Here is a 26,356-nt window from a genome sequence, read left to right on the forward strand (position 1 = left end):
TTGTGCTTAACTTTTGCATTCTTGTGTTCATCACAAGTTTATCACAGTGCAAACTGCGTTTCAGTGAGTGTGTTTAGATTTTCAAAAAAAGAGCACAAGATATCCAAAAACAGTCTAAAAACCCCCAAAACTTTTATATTTTTCAGAAAGAGTGATTTATTTGACAAACTGGTTTAAGCTTTTGAGGATTTGGTTCAGAGAATGGGATTTAGTGTCTAAGCAAGTGTGAAAAACTGTAGGCTAATGTACATTTAAACTGTAATGTAATTTGAAAAGTATTATTGTTTTATTTGATTCGATTTTTAAAGTAGCTAAAGCATAAAATACACGAAACAAGAAACAAACACATTTGACGGCGTAAAACAGCAATTCCCAGACTCCCTTACTTTATCGGAAATGACGTTGCACAGACCCGCCCCTCGTCGCCTTCCAAAATAGTCGCGCTTCTGAAATCCAACATGGCGGCGCCCGTGGAGGTAGTTCTGTCTGCAGATTCAGCGGGTCAGCTGTTTAACTGCGCGGTTTTCGACCCTCATTCCGGGTCAGAGTTCTTGTCCTATCGTGGGGGCAACACCTCTTCCCGGTCTTTAACAGTCCTGAACGGAGAATACATATTAGGAGCTCAACTCGGCAAGAACTTCATCAACGTGTGGGAGATCCAAAGAAAGGTGCGTAGAGCTGCTGCATCTAGTTAACACTGAAAATAAGCATCACTGATGTTACACTCAAGAAATAAGTTATAAATAGCAGATTTGTGTTCTTCAGTTGAATTAAAAGATGAGTGTTAATGGACACTTGACATGTCAAGCTATGAAAGCGGAGACACTATTTATAATTTTTGTATACTTTTTTAAATCCGTGTCACATCGTAGAAGTATTTAAATGAAAGCAAAGAAGCTCGAAACTGTGAAAAAAAATTATCTAAACTGTAATATTCGTTACATACTAAAATACAAATTTCAGCTGAAAAATATTGCAGTCATCACAGGCAATATACCGTCCAGATTTTCATATTTTAATAAGCATTATGCAGTATAGGCCATTCCGGGATGATCTAAGTTTAATGTCTGTGACTCCCTTGGAATCTGTGACAGTCTATGACGGTCATTAGTCACTGCTTGTGAGTTTCAGATGGACAGAAGTGTGAGGGCACCTGGATAACTCTTTAATTCTGCACATTACCACCGTTCAGGACCAGCTGCAGCAGAAGATTGTGTGTCCTGGGACCGTCACGTGTCTCTGTGCGTCTCCTGATGGTCTCTGTGTACTGGCAGGCATTGCTGAAGCGATATACCTGTGGGAGGTGAGCAGACGGGTTTTGGTCTTCGAGAAGTATTACGCTGTTTTTCTGAGTTTTGACATAATTCTCATTCAGTTAATTCATTAAGAAATAGATTCAAAGTGCATGCTCTTTATTTTTAGGACATTAACAACTGGCTTACAGTCGTCTCTGCCTATTGAGCTGGGACAGCAATCATATTTTAGCATCAACTTTAACTTCTAATACTTTCTAATAGATGTCAACAGGAAATTTGCTGGCTATTTTGAGTCGTCACTATCAGGACGTGAGCTGCATCCGGTTCACTGATGACAGCAGTCATTTTGTGTCGGGAGGGAAGGACAATCTGGCTCTCATATGGAATCTCTCCAGGTGCGTTAAAAGCTGCGCTAATCATTTCTCTTTTGTTTTCAATGTTAATTAGGGTTCTAAGTCTTAAAGAGTGACCTTAATGAGCGTCAGCAAATCTACAGAGGTTTCCTCAGTTATCAAAGTTACACATGCAGGAAGTCGTATTGAAGTATGTTTTTTGTTTTTTTGGCTGACACACTACAGCAAAAGATAGAAATAATGGCTTGATTTTTTGTTTGTGTGTGTGTGTATATATATTTATATTTATATATATATAGTTATATATATATATAGTTATATATAAATATGTTTTATATGTCCTGTATTAAGCAGATAATGAATCATGTGGCCAGTAGTTGACAGTATAATTATAATACAGATTTATGATTTCAGTTTAGCTTTATGATGACCTGCTGGTTTATTAATGGCTTTTAATCACATCAGACTTTAAATCTTATGTTTACATGAAAAACATTTGGGAAGATATTCTGTCCTGCAGTGTGACGTGTTGTATTCCATCTGAAACTGTGAATAAAATATTCATAAAATTAAGAGCTTTTTTTTTTTTTTTTTGTAATTATGCATGCAGTTTTTAGGATTTCATTAATTTAGAAAAGTAAATATAATGAAAAAAAAAAATCTCATGCTGCAGGAGCATTTAAAATTAATTAGTGAAGGGAAAGCCTGGTCAATAAAATATATATATATATATATATATATATATATATATATATATATATATATATATATATATATATATATATATATATATAAAATCTTTATATCCACCAACTCTCCAGTCTCCACGTACATGTCATATTTTTACTTAAAAATAAAAAAAAAGTACACTTTCTTTTGCATTGTGATAGAATCATTTTTGTAATGTGTGTTTGTTTTACTTGTTTTTTTTTTTTATATATAATTTTTGTTTTAAATGTATTATTAAAATATTTTTTTTTTTAAATATATGTATATTTTTAATTTATTTGAACATTACTTAAATACAGTACAACAAATACTTGTCTGGTACAATTATTATTATTATTATTATTATTTTTTACAATGATGTCACAATGCAAAAAAAAAAAAAAAAAAAAAAAAAGATTTGTTCCCGAAATTTTGAAAATGGGGCTTATTTTTCTTTTATTCTTGTTTTCTTTTCAATTTTGGGGTGAAATGACTCGGACATGTCCGTCTCAGCCTTACTGAAACAGGGCTGCTTCCATGTTATGGCCAGTAGATGGAGCCGTGAGTGTTTTCAATGTTTTCCAGCTGGTGCAGATGGTGAAATAAATCTAGATAAACAACCTTACATCTCCGCTTTGTTTCAGTATGGCTTTAAGAACATCTCACCCAGGGGATTTAAGATATAAAACATGAAAAATGACTTTCAATTTCAAAAAACTGCAACTCTTGTTTCTCTAACCTCAGGCGTTTTTCACTGCTTTCAGATACGTTGCTTCAATTTGGCCAATCTGTCCGTCTCTATTGTGCTGTACTGTTATTGTTATTGATCTGAAAAAACATACTTTGAACCCATAGAGGTGAGACTGATGAGCCAAGGCATTGACCTCGAGACTGTCTGAGCATTATCAGTTATGAGAGATGCCCATACTTGAGATGTTTTTTTGAAGACTTGCAGTTTGAGGCTTCCTGCTGTATTTTACTGACGTAACAGCTGGTTTTGAACTGAAGGTTGAAGGAGAAGGCCAGCGATGTCTCGCAGTCATGTTTGTTTGATGGCATTAGTTAAGGTAAACCAGGCCCATGGGCAGCAATATATGAAAGGAGGCAGGAGAGAGCTGCGCAGCTATCAAACCAGGATGAATAATTCAGCGTCTGTCTCTGAGTTTTGAAAGGAGATGACGTGCATCTATTATTCTGTATCTGTATCAGTCGACGGAATAACCTCTCAGCCATCACCATAATCAACGTTCCCTGACCCTCACATGCTGCTGAGAGGTCTCGACTTCAGAAATCACACGCAGACGTGTGAGCTCACTGCGCTCCGTGTCTCCTATATAGTGAGCTGCCTATCTAGATGACATTTCAAGGCCCAGAAATGCATAAAATGCTTCTGAATGTGTCCATGATGACAAAATAAGCTCAAGTCTGCAATAAATGTCACATTTCTCAGGAACCTTTCGGTCTATAATGGGTTAATGATGCTCATTTTTTATCTAATCTATTTATTTATTTTAAAATGCAATTCATACAAACAGAATATACGTTTTCAATGATGAGCGTGTTTGTATTTCTGATTTAAAATTCATTTTTATATATTTTTAACAGATTTAAACTCAAAAATGGCAACTGTCCTGAAAAAAAAAAAAAACTTATTCAAAGAAATTGAATAAGGTTTTCTTTTCAAGAATTTAAGTAGTTTGACAATCTTTTGTTATGCCTAATCATGCCTATTAAACTAGCAAATTATTTGAGATTTTTATGACACAGCAATGTTATTTTAGGGTGTTAAATGTTGTTCAGTGATGTTAATGTTCTCTAAAACTGAGACTAAAAATAGTTTATTAATTTAAATAAAGCTGAAATAAAATAAAATATGAATATCAGATGAAAAACTTAAATGGTTGAACTGAAATAAAATAAGTTAAGGTAAATAAGGTAATAAGGTAAATAAGTACTAAAAAAATTGTCTAAAATGTCTTTTAAACTATCAAATAATTTGTGATTTTTAAAAAAATAATTAGTTTAGGGTGTGAAATATTCACTTATTTTACTATTATCTGAAACTGAGACTAAAAAAAAATTGTTTTCATTCATTTAAATAAAGCTGAAATAAAAATGTAATATAAATATCAGATTAAAAAAGAAAATTGTTGCCTTGAAAAATAATTAAAAGAAGTTGAAGTACTAAAACTAAAATAAATAATAACTAATATGAAACTTAAACTAAAATTATGAAAATGGTAATAATAAATGAAACAAGTTATTGTGTAAATAAAAATATTCTTAAATGCTATAACAGTATAAAACTTATAGTTAGTTAATTATATAATAACACTGATGTCATGTGTGGTGACTCCCCAAAAATGGTATTTATGAATATTTAGAAAGTAATGTTTTGTTGTTACTTTTTGACCTGTTACTCCACATGACATTAAACTGGAACTTATTTCCTTGAAAATTTGTTTTTAAAAATATGAAACAACTTTTTTTTTTCTTAATTGTCATTGATACTAATACCTGGAAAGAGCTTCTCCTATCTCAGTGCTAGCGCATGCACCTCTGCAACTACATGAGTTCATTTAGACACGTTTTGTAGTTTGCCGGCCCGGGTGCATTTACTGTTATCCTCAGCAGCACAGGTCTGGGCTCTTATTGATTCCTTAAGCACGTGTTGCCTCCAGCTTAATCGTGTTTGCCTGTAAACATCACCCCTGTTCTGCACACGGGTTTCTGCTGGAAGTTGAATCGTGCCCGTTTGTGTTGACTGTGACCTTGCTGTTGAGTGAGCGATGCTTAGTGCAGCGCAGCATGAAGAATGAAGCACTGTGAATAACGAGGGGAATCTAAAGTGTGAGAGAGGGACACAGACTCCCTGACGGATGCAGGACAGAGCCAGAGCTTCCACTGATTGCAGTGGACACACCTTCTGCCAAAGAGATGCTCAAAGCTTTTATGTCAAACCAAAGACTCTAAAAGTGGACTGTCATTTACAACAAAGTATCTTTGTTTTCATTATGTTTTTGCTTTTATAATATTCTGTAATTATATCATGCTTTTCCTAAAAATAAAAATGGTAATAATAACTGTTTACACTAATGTTTTTCTGCTCACCAAGGCTGCATTTATATGATACAAAAATAGAGTAAAAACAGTAGTGAAATATTATTACAGTTTAAAATGTATTTTAAAATGCATCATTACTCCAGTCTTTAGTGTCCCATGATCCTTCAGAAATCATTCTAATATGCTGATTTGCTGGAATACATTTCTTATATAAACATTTATTTTTTCCTCAAAGAATCCTGAAAAAATGTACCATGAATTCCACAAAAATATTAAGCAGCTGCTTTAACTGCTTTCAACATTGATAATAAATCCGCATTTATGTGCCATTAGATTGACTAGATTTCCATTAGAACTGAAGCATAAAACTAGATAAAAGTTAAAAGCTAGAAAAATACGAATAAAAGCTTAAAAAAATGAAATAAACAAAACCTCGCTGATTTTAGGTTTAAAATTGAGGAAAATTAATAATAAAAAATCATTAAATAAAAAGTAACTAATTAAATAAAAGAAAATGAAAATATTAATATTTTTAAGTGTACTAAAATATTTTTATTTTAATTTAATCCTCACCTTTTAAAATATAATAATATTATCACACTTAATATATTATTTTGTATAATATTTTATACAATTAAATTGCAATAAAAATATTATTACTAGAATAAATTATTATTATTTTTATAGTTATATTTAACGGGATGCACTATGTGCAGTGTGAACACCGAACCATAAGAACCAGAATGAAAAACATATGTGCACTTCTGAATATAACACTATAAAGCCATAATGATGTCATAATGCCCACTTTAGTGGTACATTGTCCTTAAAGTAACACTGTGCATTATGATGTTATAGTTATAGTATACTTATTCATTTCTTTATTTCAATTTTTTCTGTGTTTATGTGAAAACAGTACAGATAGAGGCCAGGATCGGTGTGGACTCTTTTGACATTAGACTTTCTCTCTTTTTTTTTTTTTTTTTAATTTGAAGAACCCGGAAGTGTTGATATATTAAATTAATTAACCCCAGTTCTTTTTGTGAATCCAGGAGTTTCGGGAACTTCAGACTGCTGTGATAACTCGCACGAAAACAGCAGAAGTGAACCGTGGACAGAAGGAGAGTCATGGACGCTCAGTCAGAACTGTGAAACTCAGTTAATGCGAATGTAAAATTGAGTACAAATCAGGATTTCTCCTCACTCTGTCAGACATAAAATCGCAGATATGCATCACAGATGTTGTTTAAGACGGGTCGGCCCCGAGCTCACCCAGCGGTGCTCACTGAATAGAGTTCATTTCGGTCTCATCTCAATTTATCTGTCCTTGTGTTTCCATCTGGATCTCCTTCTCCTCTCTTTTTCTTTAAGCTGATCGTTTAGCCGGATGCATGCAACTTTATTTTCAACAGTCATTAGCAGTGTGACTCTAAACTGTAATGTCTAACAAGTGCAGTTTACTTAAAAAAAAAAATGCCTTATTTTTAAGCAAACTTAAGGGGAAATTGAAGTAGTCCGCTAAAAAAAGAAGAAAACAAACTCTTCCCGAATAAATTAAGTAATAAATATCAAGTTTAACATGTAAATTCCAATTCAATGTATTCTAGAATGTTTACTATTATTAAGATTTGATAGTAAGATTAATATGTTAATTCATTAACATTGTTACATGTTGTACTGCAAACATCCAAAATGCTATCATTCTCAACTTGGACTTGGTCTTCCATTTTAAGCAATGAAGACGTAAAAATATGTGCAATCGGTTTCCAATATTTCTACTGAACATGTTTTAGCACAATAAAGGGAAACGGCATATGAACTGAAATCAGATATGAAAATAAACATGCGATCATTTCAAATTCCACTGCATAAAGTTAATGACATAACAGCAATAATAATAATAAAAAAATATATATTATGTATATTGTGCATTATGTACATAATATTGGTTTATTAGACACTTTGAGGGAAAAAAAGCAAAAATCAGTATTAAAATCACACTGATCTCTAATTAACATGCTGGCTGATTAACTGGTTATGATTTATACGAGTTGTTAAAGACAGACATTTTCAAGTTTTTCTTAATAAATTATAATTTTAACTTTAATTAAAAACATAAAAGATATAAATCTTAAAATGTCACCAAAATGTTAATGTTTATGCATTTTCGTTACAGCATGAATAATGAATTTCATTAAAACATTATTTGCAAGAATAGTGCTTGACAGGAGCAGAGAGCAAGAGATGCTTATGAGACATAAGAGGTTATATATCATCCAATCAACACCAGTGTGGTCAATCAGTGAGACTGAATATTTGATACTGATTTGATGATGTTAATCCAATATATGGAACCAATTTTTAATTATTACATGATACTTATATGTGAATCATTTATTCAAAATAATTATTATTGCTGTTATGCCATTAACTTTCTAAATGATTGCACATTTAATTTCATTGCATTTTACAGTAAATCATTTGCATTTCTTCTTAATGACTAGTCTGACATTTTTCCAGATGTTGACTATATATATATATAAAATCATCTACAGAAAGGCTGTGGTGTGATATCAAGACTGATCGAATCTTCTTATAAACTAGTGCTTTCAAGGTCACGGCACAAGCTTAATCTTAATATTTCACATACACCCACTGTATTATATTTCAATATTTCACATTTCATCAGTTTTTAATTAACTCATCATCGCACAAATGATATGTGGTTGAATTGATGGCACTCATGATTAATAATTGTTGTCCTGAGCGTAACGCTTATAATAAGGACTTCATAAAAGTAAGGTAATGACAAATTGTGTATTGTGTTTCAGTGTTGTTCAGTTGGATTCGTCCCGCGCACCAGAACCACGTCACATTCTTTCTCGCCACTCCCTCCCCATCACTGACCTCCACTGCGGCCTGATGGGACCCCAAGCCCGTGTTGCCACCGCATCCCTGGACCAAACTGTTAAGGTGAGTTTTGCTCAGTCTCTCCTGGTGTGGCAGTAAGGGATGTAATTAACATGCATTATAAAATCAGAAATTTATATTTATATTATAGCAATTATAATCTTGCATTCAATTTCAGTGTAAGATTTTTTTAATGCATTTTTATTAACCTAATGACCTTGTGAACAAGGCACATAATTGATTGTGTGCTTTTACTTCAGTTAAAGTCTTTATAATAATAAGATTAATAGAAAATAGATTTTTTTTCTGCTTGTTGAGTTTAGTTAATTAAAGAGCTGTGGCAACACAATTTGTGAACATTTTGTGCAATCTGTTTTTTTTTTTTTCAAGTGGAAGTTTCTGTAATGCATTTGTGGTGGGACTATATGTATATTTTAACAATATATTTTTGAGTTCATTATATAAAAATAACATAACGTTATATAATTACATAAAATCGAAAAAATATAATAAATAATACAAAATAAAATAAATGTAAAACTATAACAGCCATTTTTTGAAAAAACATGTTTGAACCGTAGAAATGTATTACAAATATGTAAAAAAGTAAAAAAAAAAAATATATATACAAATATTTCCAACTCCTGTTAAAATAGAATGATTATGTCAAAAGAAACATTGAATGATGGAGCAGACTGTTCAAACAAATAATATTTTGCCCAGAAAGCCTTAATTTAATTACGTAGCAAAGTAAATGCAATTCATTGTTTTTTTTTGTTTTTTTTTTTTTTTTTTTTTTTTTTTTTTTTTTGTAGCAAGGTTTAAAATGCAATTCATTGTTTTTTTTTGTTTTTTTTTGGTTTTTGTGTGTAGTGTATAAATCAATCATAGATTAATCAATAAAAAAAATAGCTATTAAGATGCAGCTTTGTGCATCTTAATATAGTTAAAGATGTTTAATACATCTGTTTGTGTCCATTTGTTGTTCCAAATAACATTTACTGTAAATGCTAGAGCACTTTAAAATGCGTGTCCACATAGTTATTGTCCGCATGTGCCACCTACACACATCTTTTGTGTTTTTCTAATGCTTTAAATGGGATGCCCATTTTATCATGAATAGAAGACTAATTTAATATGATGTCTTCATTGGTTCTGTTCAGCTTTTGAAAAATCACTTGAAAAGCATACAAATTTATGAATTCATATTTCTCTGTGGTACGCACCTAAAGCTGTCTCACTTGTAATCCAGTTTGTAGCTTATTTAACTTGCTAAACTCTAATGGCATCAAGAAATCGGGTCGTGAATGGGGTACTTGGCTTGAGATGATGTGCTGTCCTTTCTTCCTTTTTTTATGTGGGAAGATGCTCTTAAATTAATGTTTGCTCTGATGAGACCTTGGATTGTCATTCAGGGGAAGTTTGCATCCCATTTGCGCTTGTTCTTTGTTGATGTGCACTTTTTATAGACCTTGTTATGCTTTTACAAGCTTCCTGTCTTCCAGCTAAAACACTTAAAACGGGGTAATTTTGTTTTAAACTGACAATAATGCACGCTTCTCCTTCCTCAAGTCCGAAGCTTTGCTGAAATGTGATTTTCCTGCTAATGAGTGTGACACGGGGCAGTAAGTGTCTGGTGGTGATGTAAACTGCATAAGCAGCAGATGAAGTCTCTATGCTGCCGTTTCTCCAGTGGCTTCAGGTGACATGGTTGATTTGACTGAGAAGACTGTATGAAGATCAATGCCTGAGAGAATGATGTCCAGTGTGATGGACTATATGGTCTGCTCTAGGGATGTCAACGATTAATCGACGATCGATTAATTGTCGATAAGAGATGCAATCGATTAAGGCTGTCGATGGTCGGTTAACCGCTTTAATGTTGGGCTGCGTGCGGCTCATGCGCAAAACACGTGCGAGCGCTGCGAGTGACGGTGAAGGTAGCAGTAAAAGCATCATCATTCATTCACAATGTACAAATTAAGCTCATAAACGTGATTTAAACTTTAAAGTAGCCTACATTAAAATAGAAACAACATAAAAGTTCTTCAACATAAAAAGCATATCATGCGCTTTGCAGGGCTGCGGGACACAGGACAGAAGGCTATCCTATTACTTGTTAATTCGTTCCTACGACTTATTAATTTGTGGCAATTGTCCATGTTTCATTAATTTTTGTTCCCTAAATAACCCATGATTTAACTAAATAAGGGAACAAAAACTAATAAATCGAACGAATTCCTAATTAATGAAATCTTTTAATTTCCCTTCCCATGTTTACCACAGTAAGAGATGCGAAAACAGTGATTAAAAGTGAAAGATAATAAAATAATACCTGCGAAATTAGAGGACTGTGAAGATTTAGGAAAAGAAACAATGCCTATATGTTATTGAATTTGTGGAAATTATAACCGGCAAACCAGAAAGCCGCGTAAATGAAGGCTATGGGCTAGAGCGCATCCAGAGCATGGTCACGATCTAACATTTCCTATTATTCCTCTAATAAACAAAGCTTTTATACCACACTTGTTATAATCAGAGCGTATAATTTGTAAATAAATAATTGCTGGATTCAAAACAGAGATTAATAGGCGCTGTGACCGACACTGACAATACGTTTTCTTCCCGGAACATTCAGTGATGTCACTAAACGGTGACGCCATCGCTCACAAGTTTCTGCATGGACCTCACTAGTGCACAGGTTCTCATGCCCTGGGACAAAATATGATGCTTTAAGGCAAATGTATAGCCTATATAAGTAATAGGACCCAACATAAAATAAACCTTTTTTTTTTTTTTTAAATATTCGAAATAAATCCGACTTAATTAAGATAACGGATTTAAAACAGATGTGTGGCGGCGCTCCATAAGTTCACGGGAAAAAAAAAAGATGGACAACGCATTCTGTTTGTTTGCTTTATTTTACAAGAGCACAAAATCTTCTGTTTTTTAGTGTGTGTGCGCACAAATGAAAGTAAACACTTTTGCGGAAAAGTTTTTTTTTTTTTTTTTTTTTTTTTTTTTTTATTAATGTCTCAGCTGTTTCGATCGCGCCGGAACCTGCTGCACACGTATATTCTAGCGATTCAAACTTACATCGCAGTCTGTTCTTTATCAAAATAAAATAGTCAACTAAACATTTAAAAGGTTACACTGGTCAGTTTAAAACAGACCTTATACGGTTCACTCTGCTGTTGTTATGCCAAGGACGTTTTTTGCTCATATGAAGAGGATGATCTTTTCCGTCTATATGCGAATGCGTACAAGCCTAGTTAACATTATAAATAATAGTTAAATATTCAAATACATTGCAAATATGGAAACATTTGGATTTGTGCCGAATGAGACATGAGCAATAACCTCCAAATAAATCTAGCCAAAGCCGCGCTCGCTCGTCCTCGTCTGCACACATGCACTGTCACTATCTAGTGCACTATGTGCCGCCGGATTTTTAAAAACAAATAGGCCTACAGGAATGCAAAAATTAAAAATCTGACATTTTATAGGACAGAATCCAGCAGGATCAAATTAATGTGAGCAATAGTGTTTTGCTGCAGCAGCGCCGATGTAGTTCACTTACTGCGCAGCGCAGTCACACGCGCGCCACAGTTCCGTTTGGGATAATTTTATTTTAAATACCATAATGTCATTTGGAAAACATTGCAATTGTGTTTTAAAATACAACAACGAGCACCACAAAATCATTTAAAGAGGCGCGTTCAGCGGTCTCCGTGCGGGATAGAAAACAGTCAACAAACTAAAATTACCTCAAAAGTATGGCGCGCTCTCTTCATTTTATCAAATGATCTTAATCACATCTATTCATTTTATAATCCTGCTACTAGCATTTTATTCAGACTAAAACCCCTTTAATTCAAGTGAGAAAGCGTTGTGTGTGTGTGGGGCTTTGGCACATCCTGTCATGCCGGTGACTGCCTGCATGCAATAGAGCATTTTGCAGCATTATGGTTAACGCTTAATCGATTAATTGATCGTTAATTTAAACGACGATCGATCATGGAAATAATCGATATTTGACATCCCTAGTCTGCTATATGAACCAAGATCCATACAATATTAGACACATCTGATGGTTCACATGGGTTTAAAAACATACTAGGGTCGACCGATGGATAGTGTTGATTAGCTAGTAAATAATAATAATAAAAAGGTTCATTTAAAGGGGTAGTTCAGCCAGAAATGATTATTCTGTCATCATTTACTCACCCTCAAGTTGTTCCAAACCTACATATGTTTCTGGTCCCCATTGACTTCCATATTATTATTTTTTTTTCCATACCATGGAAGGCAATCAGGACCAGAAACTGTTTGGCTTCCCAGTAATCTTCAACATTTTTAGTTTTATGTTCAAGTGAAGAAAGAAACTCATACAGGTTTAGAACAACTTGAGATTGAGAAAACTGACATAATTTTTATTTTTGGGTGAGCTGTCTCTTTAAGACATGACATCATCCAGCAGACGAGTAAATAATTAAATAGACATTACAGAAACTACCTTTCTAGAATATTTGTTAAATTTCATTCGATTTAATAATTTGGCTAGAGTCCACAGTAATTTATTTTGCAGTCCCAGTTAGACGGGAACATTGTCACAATCTGGGTATGTGTTTTTTTTTTTTTTTTTTTAATTGTTTTGTTTTTTTTGGGTTGCTGGTTAATTAGTGCCTCGTACAGCACACAATTTTAAAATGCCATGTTAAAATATTTAAAATGTTTGTCCCCTGCTTTCTTCTCTATACCATTGCTATCATTTGCTTTGATGGTTTTTGACATAGGGGTCAAGGGGCATGATTACATTTAGTTAATTGTATTTATTTATTTATTTAGATTTATACATACCCATCTTCATAAGTTTGGGATTGGTAAGATTTTTTGTAAAGCTGATATGTTTTTGAAATAAGTTTCTTATGCTCACCAAGGTTGCAATATTATGAAATTTAAATAACTAAGTATTAATAACTAATACAAAGCTGAATTTTCACAACAGAAACCTCAAAACCTAGAAGTATCATCAAATCTCTTTATTGGGAGACAACATCATAAACTTCAGGAGAGGGAAGAGCCAAAATAATATACAAAATTAGCAAACTAACTGTCATTTAAACCTCTTTCCTGCATGAAATAACCAAGAAAGAAAACACATAATCTTACCTCCCTTCTAACCTCAAAACAGGAAAACAAAATCACCTTCCTCTCATGTGGGTCTCCGTACATTAAACCGGTAGTTTTACGGTCACGTACACAATTACAACAAGCAAGCTTTGGTGTAACGCCACCAGGCCACCTCTGACGCCACCGTAACTCCATGCACCTGTGCACACTAACAAACGCTTGCATTAGTGTATAAGAGCATAAACTGCACTTTTGAGATCAAACTCCAAGAAGAGAAACTCCAAACCAGAAGCATCAAAATATCAAAGGAGGCATCCGCATCAGAGCGTCCTTCCAAGGTCATCCAGAGATCACCCCATGGACTCGCTTTGAGTGTTTCCTGTGTGATCATTGAACCTCAGCGATGAATAATTTCCAGTGCTTTATACTGATACCTGTGAAGAAGTGGAGGACTTGCGTATTTGATTTTTCATGGATCTTTTAAGCCCGAGTAACACTTCAGCTCTCGCTGCTGATCTCATGTCTAACGATATTCCAGTACGATTTTGGATGAGACTTTATTCCTGTTGTCATTGACATTGCTTTGACAGGATTATGCCAATAATCAAGCCCATTATAAAGAAGCCACAGGCATGACTGATCTATAGGCCACATGCTCTGAGGCTCTGTCATGAACGACTGGCTGCTAAGTCTTTGTTTAAGCTGGAGGTGTGCCCGCGGCGCCACGGCGCACAGGCGTTCAATGTCACACTGAGTGCTCTCTCTCATTACCCACAGTCCCCCATGGGGCTTTTGCAGGACCGGTTGCTGTCATCACAGAGCTCTAGTGAGTTGAAATGGGTGAACGAGGTGTGGGTGACTGCGCTAATAATAAAGGGGTGTTTACCTCAGGGTGACTCACCTCTCTTTTTCTCAGGACCATGAACCATTTCCGAGATTGTTGTTGGGATGAATGTCCTGACAAAAAATGCTTATAGGTCTCATATAATCAGCCTCGTCTCATGCTGTCCGAAGCCATTTGAACGCTGTGGCTGCCGTCAGGGTCTCAGGATCGTTCCATACCTGAATCGATCAACCCCCACCCCACCCCGAGCCAAGGAGCCAGAAATTACAAAATTAGTTTGTGGAGTCCGTGGGAATGCGGCTCGCGCTGTTTAATTGGGCCGAGGCTGCGACACGTTCTGCTCTCAGCTGTTTTGAAGGATGCTTGTGTCATGGGCTTCCTGTGTAGATATTGTCATGGCTGGTTTAAGACTGATCTTTATCGGTTTGGCACTGCTGTGGAAGATAGCAGTGGGTTGCAGTATTTTGACGTTGGTGTGTATTAGTCAGGCGTCGTCTTATTCTAGACAGCTGGATGTGGATGTGAGTGCATCCAAAAATGAGCGTAATATCCCCAACATTTATAAATAATAAATTAGAATAAGCATTTCTTCTGCCAAGTAGTGTAGTTCATTAGTCTAATTGTAGACCGTCAGCAGTTGCCAAACAACTTGGTGCATTAATATAGAATGCAAAAAAAGATTTTTTTGGAATACAGATTACGGTTATATTTACTGTTTTGCTGAATAATTTATTATTAATATTATTTTTTTAATCCAACAAGGATGCTTAAAACTGATAATGTTACAAAAGATTTAGGCTATATTTCAAATAAAGTTATTTATTTATTTATTTTTTTGTAAAAGTTCTATTCATCATAGAATTGTGGAAATCACAGTTTCCACAAAAATATGAAGCAGCACAACTGTTTTTAACAATGATAATAATAATATTTTTCTCTTGAGCAGCAAATCAGCATATTAGTATGGTTTCTGAGGATCATGTGACACTGAAGACTGGAGTAATGATGCTGAAAATTAAGCTGTATTAAATGATATTTTAAAATATATTAAATACAATACAATTATTTTAAATGGTAATAATATTTCACAATTTCACTGTTTTTACTGTATTTCTGATCAAATAAATACAGTCTTGGTGAGCATAAAATACAGTATTACATAAAATCTTACCGACCCCTTTTTCAGCAGGGATGAACGATTTTGGCTCATCAGCCACAACATGAAAATGATTATCATTATCACAATATCTATAGTTTGACTTAAACGGTTTACTCCTAAAATATTTACACTATTTACTTTGTTTAATTTAATTGTCATTGTTATGAACTTGTGCTACACTGTGAATGAATAATTTCTTGTTCTTTTAAAAATGACTGTGTTGTAAAAAAGTGTGCGACAGCTCCCTAAGTGCTGATGAGCATTTCCAAGACAACACGAGGCAGCAAGGTGCAGAGAGGACTTAAACTTTGTCATCTGCATTCAGCACTTCCCATCCACCACTTTACTAGTCTGTGAACGACTGGGAAACCTTTCTGTTAGCTGAACCGAAGAGTCCTGAAGATCCCTCTTAAATTAGATTGAAATGCTGCCAAAATCTCCTTGGAATGTGTTCAAATGCAATAGTCCTTCATTTGATTTTGGGATAGATTCATTTGCACTTGAAGTGGTCTTGTTAGCAACTTAGCTGTCTTTTGCTATGTTTCCATCCAAAGTTGCAAAATTAACTTATGTGCAAAATTGGAATATCGCATAAAACATTGACGAATGATGCACAAAGACAACAAAATAGTCACTTCCTGATAAACTGGCACTAAATATCACTAAGAAAAGTAGGAGAAGCCACTGAATATAATCATTTTCATATATAATAAATGACTTGCGCCTCAGAGCGAGCAGATGAAACACAATAAATGCAGTCATTGCTTTCGGAGGTAGATGCTGCGGTTTGGGAACACAGTCTTGTAAGACAGTTCTGGGAGGAAATAACACAGAAATACTTTGACAGACTTTGCTCGGGCATTTCAGAATGACCAAAACAACATTTCAGATGCTGTGCAATGAGATCGGTCCGCTGGTTAGTCAAGCCTCATCTCATTGCACAAAGTCACATGACTTTTTTTGATGCACATGGAGGAATTTTTGTTGTTGATTTTGTACAACAACCTGAAATCACTGCTTATCTATCTACTGAAAGAAAGAGATGGGGTGAAGCTTGTTGATCAAAGTTGGTTTGCTTTCTTGGCCTGGCTTCCTTCTCCGTTTGAACCGAGTCTGTTTATGAATTTCATATAGGTTTATATGAGGTCAGAAAACTGATTTCTGCTGGCCTTGAATGGCGTTCGTCTTCATTATAATGGATAGTGGGTTGAGTCTGCAGTATATTGCATTTTATATATATAAATAATTACAGCCTGAAGGTATGTCAAATGACTAAGCTATGTGAAAAAAACGGAAATGGCATTGAAAATGCAGTCTTGACAGAATTTAAAGGCCAATTTTTGAGAGTGTCAACCAGTAAATGGGCTTTTTGTTTGTTTATAGATGTTTCTAAGGGATTTTTAAATTAAACAGCTGGCAGCATAGAAGCACAGACATCACTTATCAATGGTGAAATACTACAAAGATTCTTCTCAAACTTCCACTAAACAGAAAAGTTATTTCTGATATTTGTTGGCTCCAGTCACTCCCTCTAATTTGTGCTCTGTCCCCTTTGGTGGCCATCAAATTGCCATCAATCAGGTTGATCATTTTGATGTTTAATCCGTCCCACTGTTGTTCATTAGTCATCTGAGCTCAGTGGCAACGGCTACAGTGGATCACAGCATGTCAGTCATCGTAGATGAACTGTTCTGTCTGTCGTTGTTGTGAGGGCATTCTGGGAAGTCACGTCACACAAAGAGATGGGCTTGTTAGCTCAAGAGGGATGGAGATGTGTCTCTGTGTCAAACTGCAGACCGATCACTTTTTGGTGTTTAATGATGGTTAAAAATGTGTGACGTCTGCATGGAATGACAAACTAGACCAGAGGTCATCCAGGAACTGCCCACAGAGATGCTCCACATGACCTTTGACCAGTGCACTGGAAAGCCTGATTTATTAAATAGTCAATTAACTTTGTTGAACATCGCATGACCTTTGCTCTGCATGTTTAGAAGGAAGCTTTTATGCCTATGGTTCCTCATGAGGGCTTACACAGTTTTTGAATAATGACTGATACAAATTATAGACTGATAAACTTTGGGCATATTCATTTGTTCATATTTTAGCATTTAGAAAATCAGCATTGGATGATGATATCTATTCCACTAGGCAGATTAAAGGGATAGTTCATCCAAAAATAAAAATGTATTTCTTTCTTCTGTTGAACACAAAAGAAGATATTTTGAAGAATGTGGGTAACCAGACTTTTGCTGGTAGCCATTGACTTCCATAGTATAGAAAAAAAAAAGGTTGCCCACATTTTTCTGACTTTTTGTGTGTGTGTGTGTTTGGAACAAATTGAAGGTGAGTAAATGATGACAGAATTTTAATTTTTGGGTGAACTACTCCTTTTACTTGGTTGTCATTCTACCAAGTATTTTCAAGAATTCCACCAGCCTTGTTACAATATTAATTTGGTATAATGTAGTATTTATTAATACTTTAACTTTTACTTTTATTTTTATATTTTCAGTTTTCATTTTAGTTCATATTTCACAATTTTATAATGTGCTTTTGTCAATTTGATTAGTTATTTTACATATATATATATATATATATATATATATATATATATATATATATATATATATATATATATATATATATATATATATATATATATAATATATATATCTATATATATACACACACACACACACATACACAATTATATATAAATATACATTTTGTGTTTTGCAAAGTTTGCTGCTTCAGTATTTGTAGATTATATTTCCAAAATTTTTTATGAAATACTGAAAAACAATGATAAGCATATCATAAGTTTTAAAGGCTTTTATTGGCAAAAATATATATAATGAGTCAGTATTTACAGTGTTAATCCTTGTTCTTCATAACCTCTGCAATTCGTTCTGACATGCTGAATATTAGCTTCTGGGTCAAATCCTGAATGATGGCGATCTATTCTTGCCTTATTAGTTATCAGAGTTAACTCGCCTTTTGAGGACTGACCACAGGTTCTCTATGGGATTTAGATTCAGGGAGTTGCCTGGCCACGGATGCAAAATTTCAATGTAATGATCTTCGAGCCACTTCTTTATCACTCTTGCTTTGTGACATAGTGCTCCATCATGCTGGAAAATGCACGGATCATCACCAGATTGCTCATGGCTCGTTGGAAGTAGTCGCTCTTGCAGGACGTTTTGATACTGTTCTTTATTCATGGCAGTGTTTTTGGGCAGAATTACGAGAGAGAGCCCACACCCTTGGTTGAAAAGCAACCCCACACATGGATAACTTTGCACCAGTCTTCTGCTGTCCAATCCTTGTACTTCCTGCAGAATTTCAGTCTGTCCTTGATGTTTTTCTTGGAGAGAAGCTTCTTTGCTGGCTTTCTTGACACCAGGCTGTTGTCCAAAAGTCTTCGCCTCACTGTGTGTGCAGATGCTCTCACACCAACCTGCTGCCATTCCTGAGCTCTGCACTACTGGTGACATGATTCCGTAGCTGACTTCTCAGGAGGAGACGGTCCCAGCACTTGCTGGACACTCTGGGACGTCCTGAAGACTTCTTCACTGCAGTCGAACCTATCTCCTTGAAGTTCTTGATGATCTGGTAAATAGTTCTTTCAGGTGCAATATTCTTTGTAGCTATTTCCTTGCATGTGAAGCCATTTTGATGCAGAGCGATGATGGCTGCATATGTTTCTTTGGAGGTAACCATTGCTAACAAGAACACAATGACTGGAAGCGCTTCTTCCCTACTTTTATAGCAATCAGTCTGCTCTTACAATTTAATTAGTATGATCGTGATTAACCTGACTAGAACTCATTCACACTTTCACATGTGCTGCTGATGTGATTAGTCAATTAATGTTAGTTGGTCATTTTGTGCCAGGATCAAAAAACTGTGAATTTTATTTATTTATTTTTGTGACAAGTTAATTTTTTGGCCAATGAAGCTTTTAGCAATTATTTAAAATGCATCTGATCACTCTACACAATAATCTAGAAATAATTTAAATGAATACCACAACAGCTTAAGCAGCAAACTTTGCAAAACTCAATTTATGTCGCTGCCAAAACTTTTGGCCATGACTGTACTTTAAATTTTCATTTCAAAGGTTTCATTTGTTATTGTTATAATGTTGTTGTTGTTATTGTTAATATTTTTTGTTAACTATACTTTTTTTGTATTATCAGAAAATCAGCTACTCTGCTTTCTAGATATCGCCATGTTTTTCCAAAGAATGTGCATATATTATTAAAAGATTAAATGATATGGCTTCGGTTCTGCATATCTTTTCTAATTCAGTAAAAGTGGCTATGCAATAATAGGCAGTTTCCTTTCACTCTTGACATTTTATGACAGGGTCATGGGCAATGATCCTTTTTAGCCCAAATTATTTTATGGTCAGTTTGTCTTTATGATGGGCCATCAGTCACACTGGACTCATGCAGGGAAGGGCAGCAGAGCTCCTCAGTTAAATTCTCATTGTACAAGATCACAAGCAGTATGTTCTTGCTCACGAAGTAAAAAAAAAAAAAAAAAAAATTTAAATAAAATCCACTTCAACTTTATATTTCCATTGATTGAAGATCTTTTAAAATCCAGCTGTAAATTTTAGAATAATGGTGGTTCTCTTTCTACAAGCTCTGCAAGAATAGACCTTTCACTTGGACTAAACGTTTGTGTTGTTGGCTCAGCAAACTCACTGCAGAGAACTTGAGCTTTACAAAGCTGAGCTTCTGAGCTTTCTAAATGTCCACTGCAGCACTTTCTCTGAGATGATAACACACTGCATTACCACTGAACCAATGAGAGACCATCAGACTTTTTGGCAAAAGTGTTACCATTAAGCTGTAAGTTGGACCAGGAACGTGTAGACACTGGAGAGATGGAGGTCTTTTATCATCCTGAGGGAAGCACAGTCCTGACCTAGACAGAGTAACGATTACTGAGAAGTCTTTGTCTTTTTGTATGCACTCTTATCAGTTTCTTCGTTCTTTTCTGTGTCTGCCTCCCTTTGTGTCATTATTCACCTCTAGATTAATCAATGCAAACGCCAGCGAACCTAAAGATTTTATGTAGTTAATTTTTTTTTTTTTGGTCCACACATTAACAAAAGGTTTCTGCAGGTCTTAAAAAAGGTCTTTCACAAATTAAGGCCTTGATGGGTCTTAAATCAGAGCATAGTCTTAAAGTCTGAAATTCATGAAGTCATGGCATGAAATGTTGCTTGCACTGCCAAAAATTAATAACATTCTCAGTTGTTTTCCAATGCAAATATCTAAACATCCCTAAATCGAGATATATTTGAAATGCAAATTGAAGATATTGAAGTCTTGTTCTTTGAATTAAGATGATTTTTCTGAGCCCATTGACAGATTTTTTTTTTTAATCATAAACTCACTTTATTTTGATAAATTTCTTATAAAACAATCAAATGGACTTTTGCTGTTCAACTGTTTGAACATGAATTAATACAGTACAATTAATACAATAATAGAGCTAATACAAGACATTTACATTTAGAGAACGTATTGACTTATTGTGTTCCTTTCAATTTGTTTCTTAAAGTTCCTTTACTTGGTTTTGAAAGGTCTTAAAATTTCATATATTTACCTTCATAAAACCTGCATAAACCCTAAATCACTTAATTCTTTGAAAGATCTGACACAATAGATCAATGTATTCACAAATCTTGATGTCACAACTTCTCTCATGAACTCTCCCAAAGGTCAAGATTTTGATAGCATTTTTAAATTTTGGACCGTCCCTCCAGGGCTGCATTTCCAGATAACATGGTCTCTTAGCTTGCTACGAAGACTCTAAAGGTATGTCTTATCTAAAGGTATACCTGTTCTAGGCTTGTTCCCCAAACTATACCTTAGGAGGTTGCTTAAGATATACCTCCTTATGTGGGACGTTACCAAGCGCTGTCCATGGTGATGGTGCTGAATTGGTTGATGTCGATGCCTCGAGAATCGATTATTTATTTTATGCACGGGTCGCTTCACTGCATTGTTGAGAAAGCGGTGTTCTTTACAAAAGAAGTGTTGATTTTAAATAAAGACACTGAACTCTTTCCTGTTAGAACGCAATGAACTTGCGTGAAACTTTTACTTTCACTTTGCAACATGCATTATGTCAGGGTATAAAACCAAGAAAGAAAAATATATACCTTAGTCCTACACAAGTCCAACAGGAAACATGTAGGTAAGAGTGCTCATTTACCTCACAACTAGGATTGATTGTGCAGCAGCCGCATCATAATGGTGTAAATCACTAATTTATGTTACTGGATGAGATTGCGTACAGGTTGTATGGACCGCATTTATGATATTTTATGATTAATTTGTGCCCTATTTACAGCTTGAAAACCTCCATGCCCTTTTTTTTGCAGTGGAAAAGAGTGACCCGTATCATATCAGATAATTAGACTTTAATTATGTAAAAATTATAAATGTGTGTTATAAAAAAGAAATGTTTTTTTTTACCATAATATGATTAAAAATCTGACAATTTTACATTTTTATAGTAAATTTAATATAAAAAGCAAAAATCTCATCTTTCTAGTAAATTGTTACTTTTTTTTAAAAATAACAAATTAATGTTACTTTACTATATATATATATATATATATATATATATATATATATATATATATATATATATATATATTATATATATATATATATATATATGATTTACTTGTATTCACCTTGTAGGAAAAATATATTATAACTACTAGATAATGCTTGACTATTTTAGATACATTTATTCAATACTTTAGTTGATTACTAGATTATTATAGTTGTTTTCATTTTCATAATCTTGTACATCTTTATTTTTCATTGACCAGATGTCTTTCTCTGTTTTCATGGCACAGGTCTGGGAAATTTCCTCTGGGGAGATGCTCCTGTCCGTTCTCTTCGATGTCGGCATCATGTCAGTGACCTTTGACCCCTGCGAGTATTTCCTATTCTGCGGAGGTAGTGACGGCAATATTTTTCAGGTGTCTCTCTGCAGTACGGTAAGCACTTTAGACACGACATTTCCTGATCAGTGGCATTTATCCTGAAAGCAGGTCTGATGAGACCTTTGTAATAGAGTTTTTGTGACCGTTGTGAAGATGTTTATGAGATGTTTAATTGGCTGATAGCACATGAAGCAGTCTGTTGAGGTTTCATAAGCAGTAAGCACCCTGTCTTATCTTCACTGCATTAGACGGACAAGATTAGGTCATTTTAACTGGACTCCTGCTTGGCAGTGATTAGATAAAAATAGTGTCGAGTCATTTTCTGTCAAATCTTCATTTCTTTTCTTTCACATAGTGAGTAAACATAGTGAATTTCAATTCCTGGTGTGAAGCGTTTATATGCTGATCTTTGTGATCCTCTGTAGAGAAAAGCGCTCGGTGCTGGAAGGCAAAAATGGATGTGAAACCAATGTGTTTCCTCACATTCTTACCTCTCTTCACCTTTACACTCATCTCAAAAGGAATTTCAGATGAAACGTATGCAGGTGTCATGGCCATTGTCAGTTTCACTTAAAGCTTATGTAGTTTTCCTGGATCATTGGAAGTAGGTTATTCCCCAGCATGTGCTTTTGGCTTTGAGAAGATATGAGACTCAACCAGCGGATATATCTGTTTCTTATAGGGATGGCTCGATACCACTTTTTCTAAACCGATAACGATCCGATACTAAAAATTTTTGAGTACCGATATCGATCCGATACCAGTGCAGTTTTTCTATTATAAGCTAGATTAATGGATAATTCTTTGTATTGTTGTAAAATACATTAATGAAAAACAAGTAATATATTTATATATAAATATTTACTATAGTCAACATTTGAAATGGATCAAAACCTTTCATCAAAGTTGTCCTAAAACCAAAACAATACCTGTTCTTGTCTTAGGACAACTTTGATTTCCTTTTTTGATCCACTTCAAATGTTGACTACTACTGTATAAATTAAAAGACATTTCTGTTAAATGTATAGCAGAGTGAAGAGGCAGCAACATATGATAGATAAGACGAACAAGAAAGGCTATTAAAGGGGTCGTATGATGTTATGTCTATTTTTCCTTTTCTTTAGTATGTTATGTAGCTATTTGTGCATGTATAAGATCTGCAGAGTTACAATGCTCAAAGTCTCCCACAAAAGGATTTATTCTATCTAAAAGAGAAGGCTGATCCAGACCAGGCTAAAACGCCCCATTCAAACACGCCCCCACATGTCTACATCACGATGTGGAAATATTTGCGTAATGCCGCCCACGTTCACGCAAAGAAAGAAGGCGTGGTTTCAGGAACCGCAGTAGTGTTGATGAAGCCATGTCAGGGAGACGCTGTGTGTTTCTGTGCGAAAGCAAAAGCACTTTATTTTGGCCTTCCGAAAGTAGATGCAATAAGGACTTATTTACAACAGAACAGAACAACCCAGATGTTTGAATTTGTGCAACACATTTTATGAATGACAGTTTTGTGAACCTAGAAGAGTAGCCTACAAGGCTGGCTGTGCAAAGGCTATTTCTAAAAAAAATGGGTTAATTCTGACTTAGCTATGACAATCTGGTGCTTTTTCTGAATCGGCTACTGTAAGTATGTTTTCTTAATAGTTTAAGTATTTGCTATTGACTGTTCAAATGTGGAGTTTTGCGCCGTGTAGAATATCGCGTCGTGTGTGTGTGTGTGAGAGAGAGAGACAGTGTCACATCCCAGTGGAGTCAGCTTTCTTAATAGCAGCTTGTGTACTGCAAATACATATGAGCATCATCACTGTGTCTGTCACACGACTCTGTTCCCCATTCAGACTTGAACTCGTGGTAAAACTAAGGACTAGGGTTGGGCCAATAGACGATCGCGATGGCTGATAGACGTCACAATGTTGCCGCCGGTATCGTGCACCCCCCCCTTTTGAATACACGATCATGTTTTAGTTTGACTATAACTTTCAAGATTCACAATCGCACATACTGTGTTTATACTATGGAGCGGCAGTACATACCAAACATTTTACAAGATTATATGTTTGTCAGTGGTACTGAGGATCTGCAAATCATTCGCCATCGTTCTCAGTCATCTATCCTTAGACCGTGTCTACACCGGACGCGACAGTTGTCGTGTGGCAACGCGCCGCATCAGCTAAAGACTACTACTGTACACTGAAGTCATTTTCGATTTAGTTTTCTGGCCAAGTGCATCCTGATATTTCGGTTTCCGTTTCAGCTCAGAATTTTCATTTCGGTACATCCCTACAATTATATATGCTAAATCGACTGATATAATAAAATAAAAATGTATATAAAATATAAAAACAAATAATGCATGAATGTTTCTATTTCAGCGGCTGAGGGAGTGATGGTAAATATGACATCTTTCTCTCTTCCAGCCAGTGTGATCAATCTCTAGATATTTTTTTCTTCTTTTGTTAAGGTCATCGAAACACATTTTCTTTTTCTTTTGCTTTTGAAGCAAATGTGAAAAGCAAAAACATACATTTGTCATAGTTTCCGTTCCCCACTATAGAAGTTTACCCGACTGTGTTCTGCTTCTGAGCACCCTGGAAATGAGAAAAGTGTCCACAATGCTTGAAAACTTTGAAAAATTTGGAAGACCCAACATTTTCTGGTCAGCACTTAATAAAAGATCTTACAGCTCTCACCACATGATAATTAAAGTGTTCCTGAGCTCATATTGAGAAACTGCAAATCTAACAGGAGATGCTTGAGGCAGAATTTTTCATGAATAAACATGTTTTTTCTTGAGGCAGTGTTTTACTACTGAAGTTTTCTTTTTTCTTTTTGTTTGAATGCATGTTTTAATTCAGTGTGTGTGTGTGAGAGAGACAGCATGTGTTTCTGCATGTGTTTCTAAACGCCTTTAAACTGAGGTGAAACTGTGCGGTTCAGTCCCAATCTGTCCAGATACATTCATCATCATCATTCTTAAACATTAATCAGGGAATTAATGAGCTGGTAATGACGTGCTTTCTCAGCCTCTCGGTTTTTTTAATTCTGCTCCTCGCGCCTTTTTAGTCTGCAGGGTTTCCTGATTTATTTATTTTTTCATGTTTCTAAAACCTTTCAAGATGTTCAAAGGCTATTCATTGGTAGACTCGTATGTCTTTGACTTCTGAGGCAGGTTTTCACTTCATAATTTGGTCTACTGTCTTAAAGTTGATCTCACAGTAAGATTAATTGGTGGGAAATGTAAAAAGGCTTGGGAGGCTTGGAACGTGGCGTCCTGACTTCTTTCCAAAACATCGGCCTCGATCTTTGCATTCTGATTGGTTTAGATGTTTCCCTTTGAACAAAATACAAGAACCTGCCAGTAACATCTGTGGAAAACAAAAAATGACTGGACTAGATGCCTTTATGGTGTTCAGTCATTAGATTTCATGTCAAAAATGATTTATTATGCAGTTGTTTTGATGTTCAGCACTTGTGTTCAGCTTCTCTTCTCAGTCCAGCAGTTTCATTGACCTGTTCACCCTGTTGAAAGTGCTTCCTCAGCTCTGTTTCTTCCCCTTGTTGTTTGGATTGTCTCGTCAGTGATGAACAAGGGTTGAATATGTCTTATTTAGATAGAAAAAGGCTTTCTGACAGGAAAGCTTAGAACTACCTGCCTGCTTGAAGACGAAAGACAGAGAGGGGAAATAAAACGAAGCAAAGAGAAAAATACAGAGCGAGAAAGTGTGTTACTGCTGAAGGATTTTAAAATCTAATCCTGTCAAGGCTGTCTGACGTCTGTTTAACTTTAAACTGTTGCTCTGGACAGCCCTGCTCTATACGAATGCTTGATTGTAGCTGTTTAACTTGCTTAGAGTTGATTTTTCCTTTTTAGATTTAAAGGAACGGTTCAAACTGAAAAATCCTGTCATTATTTACTCACCCTCACGTTGTTGCAGACTCAAATGG

General features: G+C 35.0%; 1 protein-coding gene across 1 annotated transcript in view; it reads left to right on the plus strand.

The window, feature by feature from the left end:
- The first annotated feature begins 421 nt into the window (after positions 1-421).
- Positions 422-26,356, plus strand: part of LOC109062144 (WD repeat-containing protein 18-like) — a 64,557-nt gene continuing 38,622 nt past the window's right edge. The window contains exons 1-5 of the mRNA XM_019079232.2: positions 422-668; positions 1,193-1,303; positions 1,518-1,651; positions 8,212-8,353; positions 22,319-22,462. Coding sequence (XP_018934777.2) covers positions 459-668; positions 1,193-1,303; positions 1,518-1,651; positions 8,212-8,353; positions 22,319-22,462 — 741 coding nt within the window. The 5' untranslated portion in view covers positions 422-458. The remainder of the gene's footprint in view (positions 669-1,192; positions 1,304-1,517; positions 1,652-8,211; positions 8,354-22,318; positions 22,463-26,356) is intronic.

The sequence above is a fragment of the Cyprinus carpio genome, chromosome A11 (assembly GCF_018340385.1).
Source record: "Cyprinus carpio isolate SPL01 chromosome A11, ASM1834038v1, whole genome shotgun sequence".
Lineage (NCBI taxonomy): Eukaryota > Metazoa > Chordata > Actinopteri > Cypriniformes > Cyprinidae > Cyprinus > Cyprinus carpio.